The sequence below is a fragment of the Somniosus microcephalus genome, chromosome 1 (assembly GCF_052327205.1).
Source record: "Somniosus microcephalus isolate GS21.2 chromosome 1, FLI_Smic_1.0, whole genome shotgun sequence".
Classification (NCBI taxonomy): domain Eukaryota; kingdom Metazoa; phylum Chordata; class Chondrichthyes; order Squaliformes; family Somniosidae; genus Somniosus; species Somniosus microcephalus.
Genome location: NC_140987.1, coordinates 2,411,429 through 2,432,806, shown reverse-complemented (window position 1 = coordinate 2,432,806; position 21,378 = coordinate 2,411,429). Strand labels below are relative to the sequence as shown.

The 21,378-nt window shown below is 46.0% G+C and overlaps 1 protein-coding gene across 1 annotated transcript in view; it reads right to left on the bottom strand.

The window, feature by feature from the left end:
- LOC147123888 (nipped-B-like protein) overlaps nucleotides 1–21,378 on the bottom strand; it is an 832,420-nt gene that overhangs the window by 153,984 nt on the left and 657,058 nt on the right. Inside the window, 1 exon segment of the mRNA XM_085963154.1 lies at nucleotides 16,357–16,465. Within this exon segment, the coding sequence (XP_085819280.1) occupies nucleotides 16,357–16,465 (109 nt within the window).

Below are 21,378 nucleotides of genomic sequence, written 5' to 3'. Positions count from 1 at the left end.
AAGCCGCCATTAGGCGGAGAAGACGACAGACGCGGGAGACCGCCATTGAAGGGGCGGGGAGAGAAGGAAAGAGCGGGAAACCGCCATTTTCGCGGGAAAAACCGCCATCTTAGAAATAAATAAATAATAAATAAGAATTTAAAGAAATACTTGTGCTGCTCCCAAGGAAAGGAAGATGCCTAAGCGAGGGAATATTAACGATTTTAATTCTGAGATAGAAGACTGGGCCAAGTACGTGGAACGCATCGAGATCTATTGTGAAGCCAACAAAATAGAGGAAGACGACAAAGCGATAACATTGCTAAACTCGATGGGCGCAAAGACATACGGGCTCTTGAAGCATCTACTAGCACCAGCTAAACTGGCGGATCAGACTTTCGAAGGGATTGTGGCTGTTCTGAAGGACCACTTGAACCCCACACCGTTGATGTTGGCTGAACGATTCAAATTCTATGCAAGAACGCAACGGAAAGACGAAAGCAACGCGGAATATTTGGTCGAACTGCGTAGGCTAGCGAAATGCTGCCAGTTCGGAGGGAATCTGACAGAGGCACTGTGAGACAAGTTCGTATGCGGATTGTCCAAGGAAGGGACACAAAAGCGACTACTCGAAGAGAACGACCTCATACTTGACAGGGCTGTCCTTATAGCCGCATCGCACGAAGCCGCAGCGAAAGGAACGGCGGAAATGCAGCTAAAGGCGGCGGCACTCGGGGTGGACCAAATTACCTCAAGTACAACAAAATGCTATCGTTGTGGGAAGACAACACACGACCAGAATCAATGCTGGTTTAAGAACCAAGAATGTAGGAAATGTGGCAAACTGGGTCACATCGCTAAGGTATGCCAGTCAGGGAAGAAGACCAACAACCAAAGGAAGCCACCACAAGAAAAGTACAACAAGGTACACAAGGTGGCTGAGAAGAGTTCAGACGAACAGAATTCAGACTCAGACCCAAACAGCCAGGAGCTGGGTAGTCTGAGAATTCACAATGTGAGTAAGGAAGCTGACCTACAAACTATCTGGGTCATACTAAAAATAGCTGGAGTCCAAGTAAGAATGGAGTTGGACACTGGATCAGCTCTATCAGTCATAAATCGAAGGGACTACCACCGGCTATTCTCTCACATACCCTTAAGAAATACCAAGTTCGTATTGCAGACATACACGGGGCATAAGGTATACCCCATGGGGAAGATAAGAGTCAAGGTGAGAGATAGGGGTAAAGAACATCCAAGAATGAACTTGTACGTATTATCTGAGGGAGGACCACCACTTCTAGGACGAGAGTGGATCAAGAAAATAGACATGGAATGGCACTATCTAAAAGCCATAATGAGTGAGGACTCGGTGCAAGCTATCAGCTCAGATTCTGAAACGGATGACGATAAGACCAACTCAAATATGGAAGACAAGGCTAAAATGAACTTGCCGACTATGGTGGAGAAAACGAAGACATGCATAAAGGCTTATGCTACCGAGAAGAATAAAGCTTCAGAGCAGAACTCCAGTTTGACAGAGAATTCTGAGCCTGTTCAAGTTAAGGACTTATCCACGACGGAAGAACACCGAACTCGGACTCAAACTTATTTCAAAGTACGACAACAATTAGAACAGTTGAGTTACCGTCTCGTACAAGGGATGAAAACAATGGAAAAGTTCTGGGACACCGAATGGGAGAACCTGGAAAGACAGCAGAGGCAGCTAGCTCAAGCAAAGAGCGACCATAGAGCCATCGTGACCAATTACCGATCACATCTCCCTTATGATGTTCAGGAGTTAGAATATTTGCATGATCTAGAGATACAGCATAAAGGCAAACCATGCTACACTGAGGATTTTGTTCGGCAATTGGAGATGGAGCTAGTGCAAGCAAGGTTAAGAGAAGCTGAATCGCAGTGTGCACTTAAAGATATGCAGAAAAAAATCTAGGACATGGAAAAGAGAAACGCTTCTTTACCTGATGTGAATAATGTGGCCATGTTGCAAGAGGAGCTTATAGGGGCGAAACTGAAAGAAGCTAAGCAAAGGATGTTGGAACTTGAAACACAGAACCAAATCAGCAGTAACCAGCTATGTCGAGCAGAGAAGGAGTGCTATGGTCTACATGAGAAGGTGCAATATCTCTCAGCCCAGAATAAGGGACTACTCACTCAGTTAAATGAAAGTAATCGGAAAATGGCTGAGATAGACTGCAAGAATAAAGAAGATTTGATGGCAGTGAGACTTCGAGAGGCAGATAGCATAGCAGCCTTGGCTGAACTCCAACAGGAAATTGCGAAAGAAGCAAATGAAGAGGAATCTTCAGGAAGCCAGGATGTTATTCCAGTTCTTCTCTACGACTCCTTACAAGCAGAGTGTGAGAAGTTGAAAGAACAGTATGAACAGGCCCAGGCTACAATTCTGGAGGGGGTTAACTCGGCAACCTCCGAAAAGCTAGTTTCAGTAGAAGCATATGAACAACTAAAGGTTGAACATGAGCAAGAAGCCCAAAGGCTGCAGGAAATTCTTGACGAGCTCAAGGCCAAGACAGACTCATCGGTAGAAGTTCCATCCATAGATGAGAAAAATTAGAGGTGAAAGACATGGCAGAACATGAAAGACAAGATGTCCAAGAACTCATAAAAATATTGAAGGAAACCCAAGACAAATATGAGGCGGCAATGTCCGAGGTTCAACAACTTGAAGAACAGATTCAACTGGGAATCCTTTCAGTGGAAGAAAAGGAAACTGCAAGAAACACAGAGACTGTAAGAATGGTCCCTGAACATGAGCTAGAGAGCATCAGGGCGCAACTTTTCCGAGCGCTGAAAGCCAAAGTACAAGAGGAACAGAAGGTGGAAGCATTGGAGGAAAAGGTGGATGAAATGGAGAAGACTCTCATAGAGTCAGAGTTTTACAGCACAGAAAGAGGCCCTTCAGCCCATCGTGTCTGCGCCGCCCATCCATCCCTGTCCAGTCTAATCCCATTTTCCAGCATTTGGTCCATAGCCCTGTATGCAATGGCATTTCAAGTGCTCATCCAAATGCTTCTTGAATGTTGTGAGGGTTCCTGCCTCTACCACCCTTTTAGGCATTGAGTTCCACATTCCAACCACCCTCTGGGTGAAAAAGTTCCTCCTCAAATCCCCTCTAAATCTCCTGCCCCTTACCCTGAATCTATGCCCCCTTGTTATTGACCCCCCTACTAAAGGGAAAAGTTCCTCTTTGTCTACCCTATCTATGCCCCTCATCATTTTGTACACCTCAATCAGTGTTCCCGTGGAAGAGTTAACGGTCAGCCAACTCCTTCATATGCTGAGGGAAAAGACTCTGCAATGGGAACAATCTGAACACGAGCTTCAATCTTCAACGGGAAGGAGTTCGGAGCTCTCAAAAGTTTGGGAAATAGCTGAGGTTGCAAAACAGACTTTACTGGGATGCCAAAAGTACGCTGAATCGCGTCTATGCGAACAACAGAATGTTGAAACAGCTGCTCCAGTAGAAGGATTGAATAGCCCGATCAATCAATCCCCGAGGGAAGGGGAAGTATTGAAATCACAAATGAGGTCATTAGTGAAGGATTTGCAGGAAACCCAGGAAGAGCGGGATGAAGATGAATGCATGAAGAAGTCTTTTCAAGAAAGATGTCGAGGGAAGGAACCACAGTCAGCTAACGTCCAGATGGGTAAGGAGGAAGTAGAAGGCCCTCTCGCTGGCCTAACTCAGGACGAACCCGAATATTACCATGACCTGTTGAGTGACACTGAATATTACGAGGATGTGGTCTGCCCAGTTTGTGATGAAAACTCCCAAAGTGCCGAAATCAGGATGAAGCACTTAAAGTCGAAGGAACATAGAGAGTTGGTGGCGCTACAGCTGGCAGCTGATAAGGGAGCCCCGAGTCTCCAAAAAGCAGAAAAGAAAAAGAAGATGATGATAACTATCGCAAATATTATCACTTCTACCAGATCATGCGTGGACCCTACGAAAGGAGTTAAATCAGTTGGGAAGTAGGAAAATATCAAGGCAACCCAGTTGTTGTAAAAGTCAGCACTGCTGGTTCAGCAGGACGAAAGTTCAAGCTGTTACGTCAAGAAAAGGATATGGAGGAGTCACGCTAGCAATGTGAACCATCTACACCAAAGAGATGTTGTTCGGACCGAGTCAAGATCAGAGACTGAATCTGTGAACTGTTCCCGCAGAGACTGAACCTGTGAACTGTTTCCCACCGAGATTATGTCTGTAAATTGTTTTATATGAAGCTGAAGATATGTATGTTTAATGGGGACTCTGTATGTAATAAGCTAAAAAGGGAGGATTGTAGTGTATGTACCCGTCTACCTTTAAGAGAACTATTGTATGTAACCGTTCACCTTTAAGAGAACTACTTTAGGTGTGGCACTACTTATTTGGCTTCTGTATACTGTAATACCGACGGTGACCACACCGGTATATAAGTGTTGTGGCATGATTCCTTGGGCAGATTCGCCCTGACCTTCGAATAGTAAAGACCTGTTTGTTTGTTATTCCTGAAGTCTGTGTCGTTATTAACTGTACAACCCACAGACTTTACAGAATCCACATGGAATAAGTCGGAACCGGAGACAGTTGCTGAGGTTGCAGGTCGTCAGGTCCGGGGGATTTGTCACCACTTAGTCCCATTAATTTCTCCAGTACTATGTCTTTACTTATACTGATTTCTTTAAGTTCTTCCAGGTCTTGCTGCATGAAGCAGTCCATGCCCACACGCAGCAAGACCTGGACGACATTCAGCCTTGGGCTGATAAGTGGCAGGTAACATTCGTGCCACACAAGTGCCAGGCAATGACTATCTCCAACAAACGAGCATCCAACCACCGCCCCATGACATTCAACGGCATTTCTAACGCTGAATCCCCCACCATCAATATCCTGGGGGTCACCATTGACCAGAAACTTAACTGGACCAGCTGGATATTCTACGGTGAGTGTCTCACCTCCTGACTCCCTAAAGCCTTTCCACCATCTACAAGGCACAAGTAAGGAGTGTGATGGAATACTCTCCACTTGCCTGGATGAGTGCAGCTCCAACAACACTCAAGAAGCTTGACACCATCCAAGGCAAAGCAGCCCACTAAATTGGCACCCCATCCACCACCTTAAACATTCACTCCCTGCACCACCGGCGTACTGTGGCTGCAGTGTGTACCATCTACAAGATGCACTGGAGCAACTCGCCAAGGCTTCTTCGGCAGCACCTCCCAAACCCGCGACCTCTTCCACCTAGAAGGACAAGGGCAGCAGGCACCTGGGAACACCACTACCTCCACGTTCCCCTCCAAGTCACACGCCATCCTGACTTGGAAGTATATCGCCGTTCCTTCATCGTCACTGGGTCAAAATCCTGGAACTCCGTAACAGCACTGTGCGAGTACCTTCACCATATTGACTGCAGCGGTTTAAGGCGGCGGCTCACCACCACCTTCTCAAGGGCAACTAGGGATGGGCAAGAAATGTTGGCTTTGCCAGCGACACCCACATCCACATGAACGAATAATAAAAAAAATTCTCTCTAGACTCTTGGCTCCCCATTATTTCCGGAATGTTTTGTGTGTCTTCTACTGTGAAGACAGATACAAAGTATTTGTTTAATGTCTCTGCCATTTCGTTATTGCCCATTAAAATTTCTCCTGTCTCTGCCTCTAATGGGCCCATGTTTACTTTCACTAACCTCCCTATTTAGGTACCTATAGAAACGTTTACAATCTGTTTTGATGTCTCTCGCTAATATACCCTCATTCTTTTTTCACTTTCCTTTTCAATTTCTTGGTCCTCCTTTGCTGACTTCTAAAATCCTCAGGCTTACGACTCTTTTTGGCAACATTATAAGCCTATTCCTTTGATCTAATGCTATTTTTAACTTCTCTTGCTAGCCACGGTTGGACCACTTTTCCTGTGGGATTTTTGTGCCTTAAAGGAATGTATATGTTATAAATGATGTATTCATTCTTTAAATGCTATCCATTGCTTGTCTACTGTCATACCTTTTAATGTAGTTTCCCAATCTACCGTAGCCAACTCACCCCTCATACCTACCCCCTAGCTTTGGACTTAACTAAATCACTTTCAAACTCAACATAAAATTCTGTCATATTATGGTCACATAGAAACAACAGACATAGAAGATAGGAGCAGGAGTAGGCCATTCGGCCCCTCGAGCCTGCTCCGCCATTTAATGAGTTCATGGCTGATCATCCAAATTCAGTACCCTGTCCCTGCTTTCTCCCCATATCCCTTGATCCCTTTAGCCTTAAGAAATATATCTAACTCCTTCTTGAATATATTTAATGAATTGGCCTCAACTGCCTTTTGTGGTAGAGAATTCCACAGGTTCACCACTCTCTGGGTGAAGAAATTCCTCCTCATCTCTGTCCCAAATGACCTACCCCTTATCCTTAGACTCTGACCCCTCGTTGTAGACCCCCCAGCCAGGGGAAACATCCTCCCTGCATCCAGTCTGTCTAGCCCCGTCAGAATTTTATACGTTTCAATGAGCTCCCCTCTCATTCTTCTAAACTCTAGTGAATACAGGCCTAGTCGACCCAACCTCTCCTCATACGACAGTCCTGCCATCCCAGGAATCAGTCTGATCAACCTTCACTGCACTCGCTCTATGGCAAGTATATCCTTCCTCAGATAAGGAGACCATGGCTAACAAAAGAAATTAAAGCTAGTATTAAGTCAAAAGAGGAAGCTTATAAAGTTGCCAGAAAAAGTGGTCAGCCTGAGGATTGGGATCTTTTTAGAAATCAGCAAAGGGGGACAAAGAAATTGATAAAGGGAAAATAGAATATGAGCACAAACTAGCAAAAAATATAAAAATGGACTGTAAAAGCTTCTATAGGTAATTTATAATGGGGAATGAAGAAATGGCAGAGAAATTAAATAAATACCTTGTTTCTGTCTTCACGGAGGAAGACACAAAACCCCCCCCAGAAATACGAGAAAACCAAGGGTGTGGCGAGAATGAGGAACTTAAAGAAATTATTAGTTTAAAAAAAAAAACTAGCAAAATTAATGGGACTAAAAGTCGATAAATCCCAAGGACCGGATTTTTAAATCCCAGGGTTTTTAAAAGAGGTGGCCATTGGGATAGTGGACGCATTGGTTGTCATCTTCCAAAATTCTATAGATTCTGGAACGGTTCCTGCAGATTGGAGGATAGCAAATGTAACCCCGCTATTTAAGAAAGGAGGGAGAGAGAAAACGGGGAACGACAGACCTGTTAGCCTCACATCAGTAGTTGGGAAAATGCTGGAATCTATTATAAAGGATGTGATAACTGGGCACTTAGAAACTAATAGTAAGATTGGGCAGAGTCAACATGGATTTATGAAAGGGAAATCCTGTTTGACAATCCTATTGGAGTTCTTTGAGGATGTAACTAGTGGAGTAGACAAAGGGGAACCGGTAGATGTGGTGTATCTGGATTTTCAGAAGGCCTTCGATAAGTTCCCACACAAGAGGTTGGTGAACAAAATTAGGGCACATGGAATTGGGGGTAATATACTAGCATGGATAGAGAATTGGTTAACAGACAGAAAACAAAGAGTAGGGATAAACGGATCTTTTTCAGGATGGCAGGCTGTGACTAGTGGGGTACCGCAAGGATCGGTGCTTGGGCCCCAGCTATTCACAATCTATATCAATGATTTGGATGAGGGGACTAAATGTAATATTTCCAAATTTGCTGATTATACAAAACTAGGTGGCAGTGTCAGTTGTGAAGAGGATGTGAAGAGGCTTCAAGGGGATCTCGACAGGCTCAGTGAGTGGGCGAGAACATGGCAGATGGACTATAATGTGGATAAATGTGAAGTTATCCATTTTGGTAGAAAAAAAAAACAGAAAGGCAGATTATTTCCTAAATGGTGAAAGATTGGGGAATGCAGATGCTCAAAGGGACCTGGGTGTCCTTGTACATGAGTCACTGAAAGTGAATGTGCAGGTGCAGCAAGCCATTAGGAAGGCAAATGGTATGCTGGCCTTCATTACAAGAGGATTTGAGTACATGAGTAAAGAAGTCTTACTTCCAATTATATAGGGCCTTGGTGAGACCACACCTGGAGTACTGTGTACAGTTTTGGTCTCCTTACCTAAGGAAGGATATACTTGCCATAGAGGGAGTGTAACGAAGGTTCACGAGTTTGATTCCTGGGATGGCGGGACTGTCGTATGAGAAGAGATTGAGTAAACTAGGCCTGTATTCTCTTGAATTCAGAAGAATGAGAGGGGATCTCATTGAAGCATACAAAATTATTACAGGGCTTGATAGGGTGGATGCTGGGAGAATGTTTCCCTTGGCTGGGGAGTCTAGAACCAGGGACCACAGCCTCAGGATAAAGGGTAGGTCATTCAGGACTGAGATGAGAAGAAATTTTTTCACACAGAGGGTGGTGAATCTTTGGAATTCTCTACCCCAGAGGGCTGTGGAGGCTCAGTCATTGGGTCTATTCAAAACAGAAGTGGATAGATTTCTGACTAGTAAGGGCATCAAGGGATATGGCGATAGGGCCGGTGAATGGAGTTGAGGCAGATGATCAGCCATGATCTCAGTGAATGGCGGAGCAGGCTCGAAGGGCCGAATGGCCTGTTCCTGCTCTCACTTCTTATGTTCTTATGAAACCAAAGCTGCACCCAGTGCTCCAGGTGTGGTCTCACCAAGGCCCTGTACAACTGTAGTAAGGCATCCTTGCTCCTGTACTCACATCCTCTTGCAATGAAGGCCAACCGAGGCATAGAATATAAGAGCAGGGAGGTTATGATGGAGCTGTACAAAACACTAGTTAGGCCACAGCTGGAATACTGTGTGCAGTTCTGGTCGCCACACTATAGGAAGGATGTGATTGCATTGGAGAGGGTGCAGAGGAGATTCACCAGGATGTTACCTGGGCTGGAGCGCTTCAGCTATGAAGAGAGACTGGACAGGCTGGGGTTGCTTTCCTTAGAGCAGAGAGGGCTGAGGGGGGACCTAATTGAGGTGTACAAAATTATGAGGGGCATAGATAGGGTAGATAGAAAGGAACTTTTTCCCTTAGTAGGGGGGTCAATAACCAGGGGGCATAGATTCAAGGTAAGGGGCAGGAGGTTTAGAGGGGATTTGAGGAAAAACTTTTTCACCCAGAGGGTGGTTGGAATCTGAAAGTCACTGCCTGAAAGGGTGGTAGAGGCAGGAACCCTCACAACATTCAAGAAGCATTTAGACGAACACTTGAAACGCCATAGCATACAAGGCTAGGGACCAAGTACTGGAAAATGGGATTAGATTAGACAGGGCTTTAGTGGCCGCGTGGACACAATGGGCCGAAGGGCCTCTTTCTGTGCTGTATAACTCTATGATTCTATGAACATACCAGTTGCCTTTCAAGCTGCTTGCTGCACCTGCATGTTTGCTTTCAGTGACTGGTGTACAGGGACACCCAGGTCCCTTTGTACATCAACATTTCCCAATCTATCACCATTTAAATAATACTCTGCCTTTCTGTTTTTCCTACCGAAGTGGATAACTTCACATTTAACCACGTTATACTGCATCTGCCATGTATTTGCCACTCACTCAACTTGTCTAAATCGCCTTGAAGCCTCTTTGCATCCTCCTCACAACTCATAATCCCACCTAGTTTCATGTTGTCAGCAAACTTGGAAATATTACATTTGGTTCCCTCATTCAAATCATTGATCTATATTGTGAATAGCTGGGGCCCAAGCACTGATCCCTGCGGTACCCCACTAGTCACCGCCTGCCACCCCGAAAAAGACCCATTTATTCCTACTCTCTGTTTCCTGTGTTAACCAATTTTCAATCCATGCCAGTATATTACCCCCAATCCCATGTGCTTTAATTTTGCACACTAACCTCTTATGTGGGCCTTTATCAAAGGACTTCTGAAAATCCAAATACACCACATCCACTGCTTCTCCCTTATCTAGTCTACCAGTTACATCCTCAAAAAACCCCAGTAGGTTTGTCAAACACGATTTTCCTTTCATAAATCCATGTTGACTTTGTCTAATCCCGTTGATATTTTCTAAGTGTCCTGTTATCACATCCTTTATAATAGACTCTAGCATTTTCTCTACTACTGATGTTAGGCTAACCGGTCTGTAGTTCCCTGTTTTCTCTCTCCCTCCTTTTTTCAAATAGTGGGATTACATTTGCCACCCTCCAATCTGCAGGAACTTGTAGAAGCTTTTACAATCCGCTTTTATGTTCCTTGCAAGTTTACTCTCATACACTATTTTTCCCCTCTTAACCAATCTCTTGGTCCTTTTTTGCTGAACTCTAAACTACTCCCAATCCTCAAGATTGCTACTTTTTCTGGCAACTTTATACGACTCCTCTTTGGATCGAATACTATCCTTAATTTCATTTGTTAGCCACACTTTTCCTTTTGTGTTTTTGCGCCAGAAAGGAACATATAACTGTTGCAATTCATGCATTTGTTCCTTAAATGTTAGCCATTGCCTATCCACCGTCATGCCTTTTAAAGAAGCTCCTCAATCTATCATAACCAACTCACTCCTCATACCATCGCAGTTTCCTTTGTTTAGATATGGGACCCTAGTTTCGGATTGGACTTCTTCACTTTCCATTTTAATGAAGAATTCTATCATGTTATGGTTACTCTGTATCTAACCCATGCTGTAGCTACCCTGGGAGTGTTTGATGGCACTGTGTAGAGGGAGCTTTACTCTGTATCTAACCCGTGCTGTACCTGCCCTGGGCGTGTTTGATGGGACAGTGTAGAGGGAGCTTTACTCTGTATCTAACCCCGTGCTGTACCTGCCCTGGGAGTGTTTGATGGGAACAGTGTAGAGGGAACTTTACTCTGTATCTAACCCGTGCTGTACCTGCCCTGGGAGTGTTTGATGGCACTGTGTAGAGGGAGCTTTACTCTGTATCTAACCAGTTGCAGCAGCAGCGGCAGAGCGGACCTGGGAGGAGCGGCGAGGGTACCAACACAGCACCGGCAGAATTTTCAAAGAGTGACGTCAGAAGTCAAAAGTGACATTGGCACAAGGGGAGGGAGCTGATTGGTGAGTATCTGGCAAGTGTATTTACTTGGCTTTCTTAAAGTTTTTAAGTTTATTCCAGCTAGGTTAGTAAATAGTCTGTTAATTAGAGGTATGACAGGGCAGCTCACACCCGTGGAATGCACATCCTGTGCCATGTGGGAAGTCCTGGACACCTCCCGTGGTCTGGACAACCACATGTGCGGGAAGCATCGCCAGCTACAGCAGCTTGAGCACCGGGTCACGGAGCTTGAGCAGCATCTGCAGTGCATCCGCGAGGCTGAGAGCTACGTGAATAGCACGTTTCTGGAGGTGGTCACCCCACAGCTTAAGAGTGTGCAGGCAGAGAGGGAATGGGTGATCGTCAGACGGAAGAGGAGGACCAGGCAGGTAGTGCAGGATTCCCCTGAGCCCATCTTGCTCACCAACCAGTATTTGGTGCTGAGTACTGGTGAGGGAGATGGTTCCTCTGAGGACTGCAGCCAGACCAAAGTCCAAAGCACCATAGAAGGCTCAGCTGCACAGGCGGGGGGGGGGGGGGCGGTGGAAGAGAAGAGGGAGAACAATAGTGAAAGGGGATTCAATAGTTAGGGGAGCAGACAGACGTTTCTGCGACCGCAGACGTGACTCCAGGATGATACGTTGCCTTCCTGGTTCCAGGGTCAAGGATGTCACTGAACGGTTGCAGGGCATTCTGAGGAGAGAGGGTGAACAGCCAGAGGTCGTGGTCCATATCGGTACCAACAACATAGGTAGGAAGAGGGATGAGGTTCTGCAAGCAGAGTTTAGGGAGCTAGGAAAGAGGTTAAAAAGCAGGACCTCAAAGGTAGTAATCTCCGGAATACTGCCAGTGCCACTTGCTGGTGAGTTCAGAAATAGGAAGATAGAGCAGATGAATGCGTGGTTGGAGAGATGGTGTAGGAGGGACGGCTTTAGATTCCTGAGGAATTGGAACCGTTTCTGGGGGAGGTGGGACCTCTACAAGCCAGACGGGTTGCTCCTCAACGGGAATGGGACCTCGTGGGAGGGTTTGCTAGTGCTGTTGGGGAGGGTTTAAACTAGCTTGGCAGGGGGATGGGAACCTGAGTATAGAGTCAATAGGGAGGGAAGAAAAACTGGAATTGGAAAACAAAAACATAGATATTAAATTGGAAGGACAGAGGAATCAACGGCTAGATAGTAGTCAACAAGGAGGTTTGCCTGTAGGAAATGGTATATACTTCAATGCAAGGAGTATAGCGAACAAGGCAGATGAGCTGAGGGCACAGGTAGATACTTGGGACTATGATATTATAGCTATTACACAGACGTGGCTGAAAGAGGGGCAGGTATGGCAGCTCAACATTCCTGGTTACAGGATTTTCAGATGGGATAGAGAGGGAGGGTTGCGGTATTGATTAAAGAAACTATTACAGCTGTGAGGAGGGATATGTTGCAGGGATCATCAAACGAGGCCATATGGGTCGAATTGAAAAACAAAAAAGGGGCGATCACACTGCTGGGAGTGTACTACAGACCCCCAAACAGTGAGAGGGAGATAGGAGAACAAATATGTCGACACATTTCTGAGAAGTGCAAAAACTATAGGTTAGTAATAGTAGGGGATTTCAACTACCCCAATATTAACTAGGATAAAATTAGTGTGAAGGGTACAGAATTCCTAAAATGCACCCAGGAGAACTTTTTTAGCCAGTATGTAGCATGCCCAACAAGGGAGGGGGCGGTTCTGGACTTAGTTTTAGGGAATGAAGCTGGGCAGGTAGAAGGCGCATCAGTGGGGGAGCATTTTGGTGCTAGTGACCATAATTCTGTTAGATTTAAAGTAATTATGGAAAAGGACAAGGATAGACTAGGAATAAAAATTCTAAATTGGGGAAAAGCAAATTTTGCTAAGCTCAGAGGGGATTTAGCCATAGTGGACTGGAAACAGCTACTTGAAGGTAAATCAGTGTCAGAGCAGTGGGAGGCATTCAAGGAGGAGATCCGGAGGGTTCAGACCAAATATGTGCCCTTAAAGAAAAAAGGTTGGACTAACAAATCTAGAGCCTCCTGGACGTCTGGAGACATACAGGGTAGGATAATGAAAAAAAGGGCAGTGTATGACAGATACCGAGGGCTAAATACTCCAGAATCTTTAGAGGAGTACAGAAAGTGCAGGGGTGCAATTAAAAAGGATATTAGGAATCAAAGAGAGAGCATGAAAAATTCTTGGCAAGTAAAATCAAGGAAAACCCAAAGATGTTTTAGAAATATATTAAAAGAGGATAACTAAAGAAAGGGTAGGACCTATTAGAGATCATGAGGGTAATCTGTGTGTGGAGGCGGGAGTCGTCGGTAGGGTTTAATGAATACTTTGCGTCTGTTTTCACAAAGGAGAGGGACGAAGCAGACATTGCTATCGGGGGAGGAGTGTGAAATATTAGATGAAATAAACAGTGAGAGAGGAAGTATTAAGGGGTTTAGCAGCTTTAAAAGTGGATAAATCCCCAGGCCCGGATGAAATGTATCCGAGGCTGTTAAGCGAAGCAAAAGAGGAAATAGCAGAGGCCCTGACCATCATTTTTCAATCCTCTCTGGCTTCAGGTGTGGTGCCGGAGGACTGCTAATGTGGTACCCTTGTTTAAAAAGGGAGAAAAGGATAGACCGAGTAATTACAGGCCAGTCAGCCTAACCTCGGTGGTGGGAAAATTATTGGAAAGAATTCTGAAGGACAGGATAAATCTTCATTTAGAAAGACACGGATTAATCAAGGATAGTCAGCACGGATTTGTTAAGGGAAGGTCTTGTCTGACAAACTGGGTTGAATTTTTTGAGGTGGTAACAAGGAGGATAGATGAGGGTAGTGCGTTTGATGTAGTGTATATGGACTTTAGCAAGGCTTTTGATAAGGTTCCACATGGCAGACTGGTCACGAAGTTAAAAGCCCATGGGATCCAGGGCAAAGTGTCAAGTTGGATTCAAAACTGGCTCAGAGACAGGAAGCAGAGGGTAATGGTTGATGGGTGTTTTTGTGACTGGAAGGCTGTTTCCAGTGGGGTTCCGCAGGGCTCAGTACTAGGTCCCTTGCTTTTTGTGGTATATATCAATGATCTTGACTTGAATATAGGGGGTATGATTAAGAAGTTTGCAGATGATACTAAAATTGGCTGAGCAGTTGATACTGAAGAAGGAAGCTGTAGACTGCAGGAAGCTATCAATAAATTGGTCAGGTGGGCAGAACAGTGGCAAATGGAATTCAATCCGGAGAAGTGTGAGGTAATGCATTTGGGGAGGGCTAACAAGGAAAGGGAATACACATTAAATGGTGGGACACTGAGTAGTGTAGAGGAACAAAGGGACCTTGGAGTGCATGTCCACAGGTCCCTGAAGGTAGCAGGCCAGGTAGATAAGGTGGTTAAGAAGGCATGTGGAATGCTTGCCTTTATTAGCCGTGGCATAGAATACAAGAGCAGGGGGGTTATGCTTCAACTGTGTAAAACACTAGTTAGGCCTCAGCTAGAGTACTGCGTGCAGTTCTGGTCACCACATTACAGGAAAGATGTGATTGCACTAGAGAGGGTACAGAGGAGATTTACAAGGATGTTGCCCGGAGTAGAGAATCTTAGCTACGAGGAAAGACTGGATAGGCTGCGTCTGTTTTCCTTGGAACAGAGGAGGCTGAGGGGAGACCTTATTGAGGTTTATAAAATTATGAGGGGCATAGATAAAGTGGATAGAAAGGACCTATTTCCCTTAGCAGAGGGGTCAAAAACCAGGGGGCACAGATTTAAAGTAATTGGTGGAAGGTTTAAAGGCGATTTGAGGGGAAATTTCTTCACCCAGAGGGTTGTGGGGGTCTGGAACTCACTGCCTGAAAGGGTGGTAGAGGCAGGAACCCTAACCACATTTAAAAAGTACTTGGATGTGCACTTGGGATGCTCTAACCTGCAGGGCTACGGACCAAGAGCTGGGAAGTGGGATTAGGCTGGATAGCTTTGTTGGCTGGCGCGGACATGATGGGCCAAAATGGCCTCCTTCCGTGCTGTAACTTTCTATGATTCTAACCCATGCTGCCCTGGGAGTGTTTGATGGGACAGTGTAGAGGGAGCTTTACTCTGTATCAAACCCGTGCTGTACCTGCCCTGGGAGTGTTTGATGGGAGTGTAGAGGGAGCTTTGCTCTGTATCTAACCCGTGCTGTACCTGCCCTGGGAGTGTTTGATGGGACAGTGTAGAGGGAGCTTTACTCTGTATCTAACCCGTGCTGTACCTGTCCTGGGAGTGTTTGATGGGACAGTGTAGCGGGTGCTTCACTCTGTATCTAACCCATGCTGTACCTGCCCTGGGAGTGTTTGATGGGACAGTATCTGCCTTGGGAGTGTTTGATGGGACAGTGTAGAGGGAGCTTTACTCTGTATCTAACCCGTGCTGTACCTGCCCTGGGAGCGTTTGATGGGATAGTGTAGAGGGAGCTTTACTCTGTATCTAACCCGTGCTGTACCTGCCCTGGGAGTGTTTGATGGGACAGTGTAGAGGGAGCTTTACTCTGTATCTAACCCGTGCTGTACCTGTCCTGAGTTTGTTTGATTTAAAAAGTGTAGAGGGAGCTTTCCACACCATGGAAGAAGGTAAATCGACAGGTGTTGCATCTCCTGCAGTTGAACAGAAAGGTGCCTGGAAGTAGGGGTGGGAGAAGAATAAGGGTATCCTGGAGTGACGGAACGGTCTGGAATATGGAACTAGGAAAATACTTTTGTGTTGGAGGTGATTGAAGATGATCTGACAAATGAGAAGTCCGGTGTAGTGGAAGGCGAGGACCAAGGAGACCCTGGTGGTGGCCTGGGAGGTTGGGGAGGGGTCTGGTCAATAGGGGAGACATGGTCAAGAGTCCTGTCAACCAGAGGCTGAGGATATGAGAGGACATTTTGGAGGCACTGATCTGAAAACTGAAGTGATCAGAGCAAACGTAAGAGAGATCGACAAACTGACCGAAAGGGATGGAGCCCTTACAGGAAGCATTTTTTGTAAATAAGTGTTTTGTTCTGTTTTATTGTAAGAAGAGGATACACGGATACAGCTGTAATCATATTGGAATATTGGTAGCTCTTTGATATACTGCAGGCCTTGTACCTCAATCTGAAATCATTTAGTTTAAAATCATGCATTTCAGTGTTAAGTACTGGGCATCAAATAACATCACCAAGCCAGCAGACAAGGAAAAGGGCCACAATCGAGTCAACAGGCAGACATGAAACATGTCAGGGTGAAGAAAACTGCACCACAGACACTAGGTTTGAAGGGGACTGACCAGTTATATTACTGTTTCATTTGTTCTCCATTTACCTGCCAGCGATTCCTCGTATTTCAGAATGTGCTCTACCAGATTATCCACAATTTGCACACAGGCTTTCTTCACGGGCTTGTACGAGGCATCTTCCTCAGTCTTCAACAACTGAAAGCACACAGCAGAGTTCAGTTACCGTACTCTACAGACCCCCGCGATTCAGCCCCCCACCCTGCAGTTCCCAAGGCATGTGGACACATCCTCTGTGATCACACCGTGTGACGGGTCATCTGCAGTTCTTCAACTAACTGAAAACAAACTCAATTACCCCGCTTCACCTCTCTTTATACGCACAACTTTTGCCAATTTCTCCCCACTCTCAACGTGGGAAGAGCTTGCATTTATAGAGCACGCAATCAGATCCCCACTGAAGTGCAGTCAGTGTTACGAAGGTGCTGGCTTTTGTTGGGTAACTGTTACAGGGGCACAAGTAGCATTTGGGTGTCTCCGCCTGTGCAACAAACTTTGGAATCCAAACCTCCCCCTACCCCCAGATACACTTTCAATCTAAACCTCCCCCTACCCGATACACTTTCAATCTAAACCTCCCCCTACCCCCAGATACACTTTCAATCTAAACCTCCCCCAACCCCCAGATACACTTTCAATCTAAACCTCCCCCTACCCGATACACTTTCAATCTAAACCTCCCCCTACCCGATACACTTTCAATCTAAACCTCCCCCTACCCCCAGATACACTTTCAATCTAAACCTCCCCCTACCCCAGATACACTTTCAATCTAAACCTCCCCCTACCCCAGATACACTTTCAATCTAAACCTCCCCCTACCCCCAGATACACTTTCAATCTAAACCTCCCCCAACCCCAGATACACTTTCAATCTAAACCTCCCCCTACCCCAGATACACTTTCAATCTAAACCTCCCCCTACCCCAGATACACTTTCAATCTAAACCTCCCCCTACCCCCAGATACACTTTCAATCTAAACCTCCCCCTACCCCAGATACACTTTCAATCTAAACCTCCCCCTACCCCAGATACACTTTCAATCTAAACCTCCCCCTACCCCAGATACACTTTCAATCTAAACCTCCCCCTACCCCAGATACACTTTCAATCTAAACCTCCCCCTACCCGATACACTTTCAATCTAAACCTCCCCCTACCCGATACACTTTCAATCTAAACCTCCCCCTACCCCCAGATACACTTTCAATCTAAACCTCCCCCTACCCGATACACTTTCAATCTAAACCTCCCCCTACCCGATACACTTTCAATCTAAACCTCCCCCTACCCGATACACTTTCAATCTAAACCTCCCCCTACCCCAGATACACTTTCAATCTAAACCTCCCCCTACCCCAGATACACTTTCAATCTAAACCTCCCCCTACCCCCAGATACACTTTCAATCTAAACCTCCCCCTACCCCAGATACACTTTCAATCTAAACCTCCCCCTACCCCCAGATACACTTTCAATCTAAACCTCCCCCTACCCCCAGATACACTTTCAATCTAAACCTCCCCCTACCCCAGATACACTTTCAATCTAAACCTCCCCCTACCCCAGATACACTTTCAATCTAAACCTCCCCCTACCCGATACACTTTCAATCTAAACCTCCCCCTACCCCCAGATACACTTTCAATCTAAACCTCCCCCTACCCGATACACTTTCAATCTAAACCTCCCCCTACCCCAGATACACTTTCAATCTAAACCTCCCCCTACCCCCAGATACACTTTCAATCTAAAACTCCCCCTACCCCAGATACACTTTCAATCTAAACCTCCCCCTACCCGATACACTTTCAATCTAAACCTCCCCCTACCCCCAGATACACTTTCAATCTAAACCTCCCCCTACCCCCAGATACACTTTCAATCTAAACCTCCCCCTACCCCAGATACACTTTCAATCTAAACCTCCCCCTACCCCAGATACACTTTCAATCTAAACCTCCCCCTACCCCCAGATACACTTTCAATCTAAACCTCCCCCTACCCCAGATACACTTTCAATCTAAACCTCCCCCTACCCCCAGATACACTTTCAATCCAAACCTCCCCCTACCCCAGATACACTTTCAATCTAAACCTCCCCCTACCCCAGATACACTTTCAATCTAAACCTCCCCCTACCCCAGATACACTTTCAATCCAAACCTCCCCCTACCCCCAGATACACTTTCAATCTAAACCTCCCCCTACCCGATACACTTTCAATCTAAACCTCCCCCTACCCCAGATACACTTTCAATCTAAACCTCCCCCTACCCCCAGATACACTTTCAATCTAAACCTCCCCCTACCCCAGATACACTTTCAATCTAAACCTCCCCCTACCCGATACACTTTCAATCTAAACCTCCCCCTACCCCCAGATACACTTTCAATCTAAACCTCCCCCTACCCCCAGATACACTTTCAATCTAAACCTCCCCCTACCCGATACACTTTCAATCTAAACCTCCCCCTACCCCAGATACACTTTCAATCTAAACCTCCCCCTACCCGATACACTTTCAATCTAAACCTCCCCCTACCCCCAGATACACTTTCAATCTAAACCTCCCCCTACCCGATACACTTTCAATCCAAACCTCCCCCTACCCGATACACTTTCAATCTAAACCTCCCCCTACCCCAGATACACTTTCAATCTAAACCTCCCCCTACCCCAGATACACTTTCAATCTAAACCTCCCCCTACCCCCAGATACACTTTCAATCCAAACCTCCCCCTACCCCCAGATACACTTTCAATCCAAACCTCCCCCTACCCCCAGATACACTTTCAATCCAAACCTCCCCCTACCCCAGATACACTTTCAATCTAAACCTCCCCCTACCCCCAGATACACTTTCAATCCAAACCTCCCCCTACCCCCAGATACACTTTCAATCCAAACCTCCCCCTACCCCAGATACACTTTCAATCTAAACCTCCCCCTACCCCAGATACACTTTCAATCTAAACCTCCCCCTACCCGATACACTTTCAATCTAAACCTCCCCCTACCCCCAGATACACTTTCAATCTAAACCTCCCCCTACCCCAGATACACTTTCAATCTAAACCTCCCCCTACCCCCAGATACACTTTCAATCTAAACCTCCCCCTACCCCCAGATACACTTTCAATCTAAACCTCCCCCTACCCCCAGATACACTTTCAATCTAAACCTCCCCCTACCCGATACACTTTCAATCTAAACCTCCCCCTACCCCCAGATACACTTTCAATCTAAACCTCCCCCTACCCCCAGATACACTTTCAATCTAAACCTCCCCCTACCCCAGATACACTTTCAATCTAAACCTCCCCCTACCCCAGATACACTTTCAATCTAAACCTCCCCCTACCCGATACACTTTCAATCTAAACCTCCCCCTACCCCCAGATACACTTTCAATCTAAACCTCCCCCTACCCCCAGATACACTTTCAATCTAAACCTCCCCCTACCCCAGATACACTTTCAATCTAAACCTCCCCCTACCCCAGATACACTTTCAATCTAAACCTCCCCCTACCCCCAGATACACTTTCAATCTAAACCTCCCCCTACCCGATACACTTTCAATCTAAACCTCCCCCTACCCCCAGATACACTTTCAATCTAAACCTCCCCCTACCCCAGATACACTTTCAATCCAAACCTCCCCCTACCCGATACACTTTCAATCCAAACCTCCCCCTACCCCAGATACACTTTCAATCTAAACCTCCCCCTACCCCAGATACACTTTCAATCTAAACCTCCCCCTACCCGATACACTTTCAATCCAAACCTCCCCCTACCCCAGATACACTTTCAATCTAAACCTCCCCCTACCCCAGATACACTTTCAATCCAAACCTCCCCCAACCCGATACACTTTCAATCTAAACCTCCCCCTACCCCAGATACACTTTCAATCTAAACCTCCCCCTACCCCAGATACACTTTCAATCTAAACCTCCCCCTACCCGATACACTTTCAATCCAAACCTCCCCCTACCCCCAGATACACTTTCAATCTAAACCTCCCCCTACCCCAGATACACTTTCAATCCAAACCTCCCCCTACCCCCAGATACACTTTCAATCCAAACCTCCCCCTACCCGATACACTTTCAATCCAAACCTCCCCCTACCCCAGATACACTTTCAATCTAAACCTTTCCCTACCCCCAGATACACTTTCAATCTAAACCTCCCCCAACCCCAGATACACTTTCAATCCAAACCTCAAAAGAAGTGGCAGCAGAGATAGTGGATGCAACAGTTCCCATGGATTGGAGGGTAGCTAATGTTACCCCACTATTCAAAAAAGGTGGTAGAGAGAAAACAGGGAATTATAGACCGGTAAGCCTGACATCGGTAGTGGGGAAAATGCTAGAGTCCATTATAAAAGATGTAATAGCAGAGCACTTGGAAAACAGTAACAGGATCGAACAAAGTCAACATGGATTTACAAAAGGCTAATCTACTGGAATTTTTTGAGGATGTAACTGGTAGAATAGATAAGGGAGAACCAGTGGATGTGGTGTAGTTGGACTTTCAGAAGGCTTTCGATAAGGTCCCGCATAAGAGATTAGCGTGTAAAGTTAAGGCACATGGGATTGGGGGTAAGGTACTGACTTGGATAAAGAACTGGTTGGCAGACAGGAAGCAAAGAGTTGGAATAAACGGCTCTTTTTCCGAGTGGCAGGCAGTGACTAGTGGGGTACCGCAGGGATCGGTGCTAGGACCCCAGTTATTCACAATATATATTGATGATCTAGACGAGGGAACTAGATGTAATATCTCCAAGTGTGCAGACGACACAAAGCTGGGTGTGTGTGTGTGTGCCGTGAGGAGGGTGCCGAGAAACTCCAGCATGATTTGGACAGGTTGGGTGATTATACTGCATTCGCCATGCATCTGCCCAATGTGGCAAAAACAGGAAGGCAGATTATTATCTGAATGGCAATAGATTGGGAGAAGGGGAAGTGCAACGAGACCTGGGTGTCCTTGTGCACCAGTCGCTGAAGGTAAGCATGCAGGTGCAGCAGGCGGCAAAT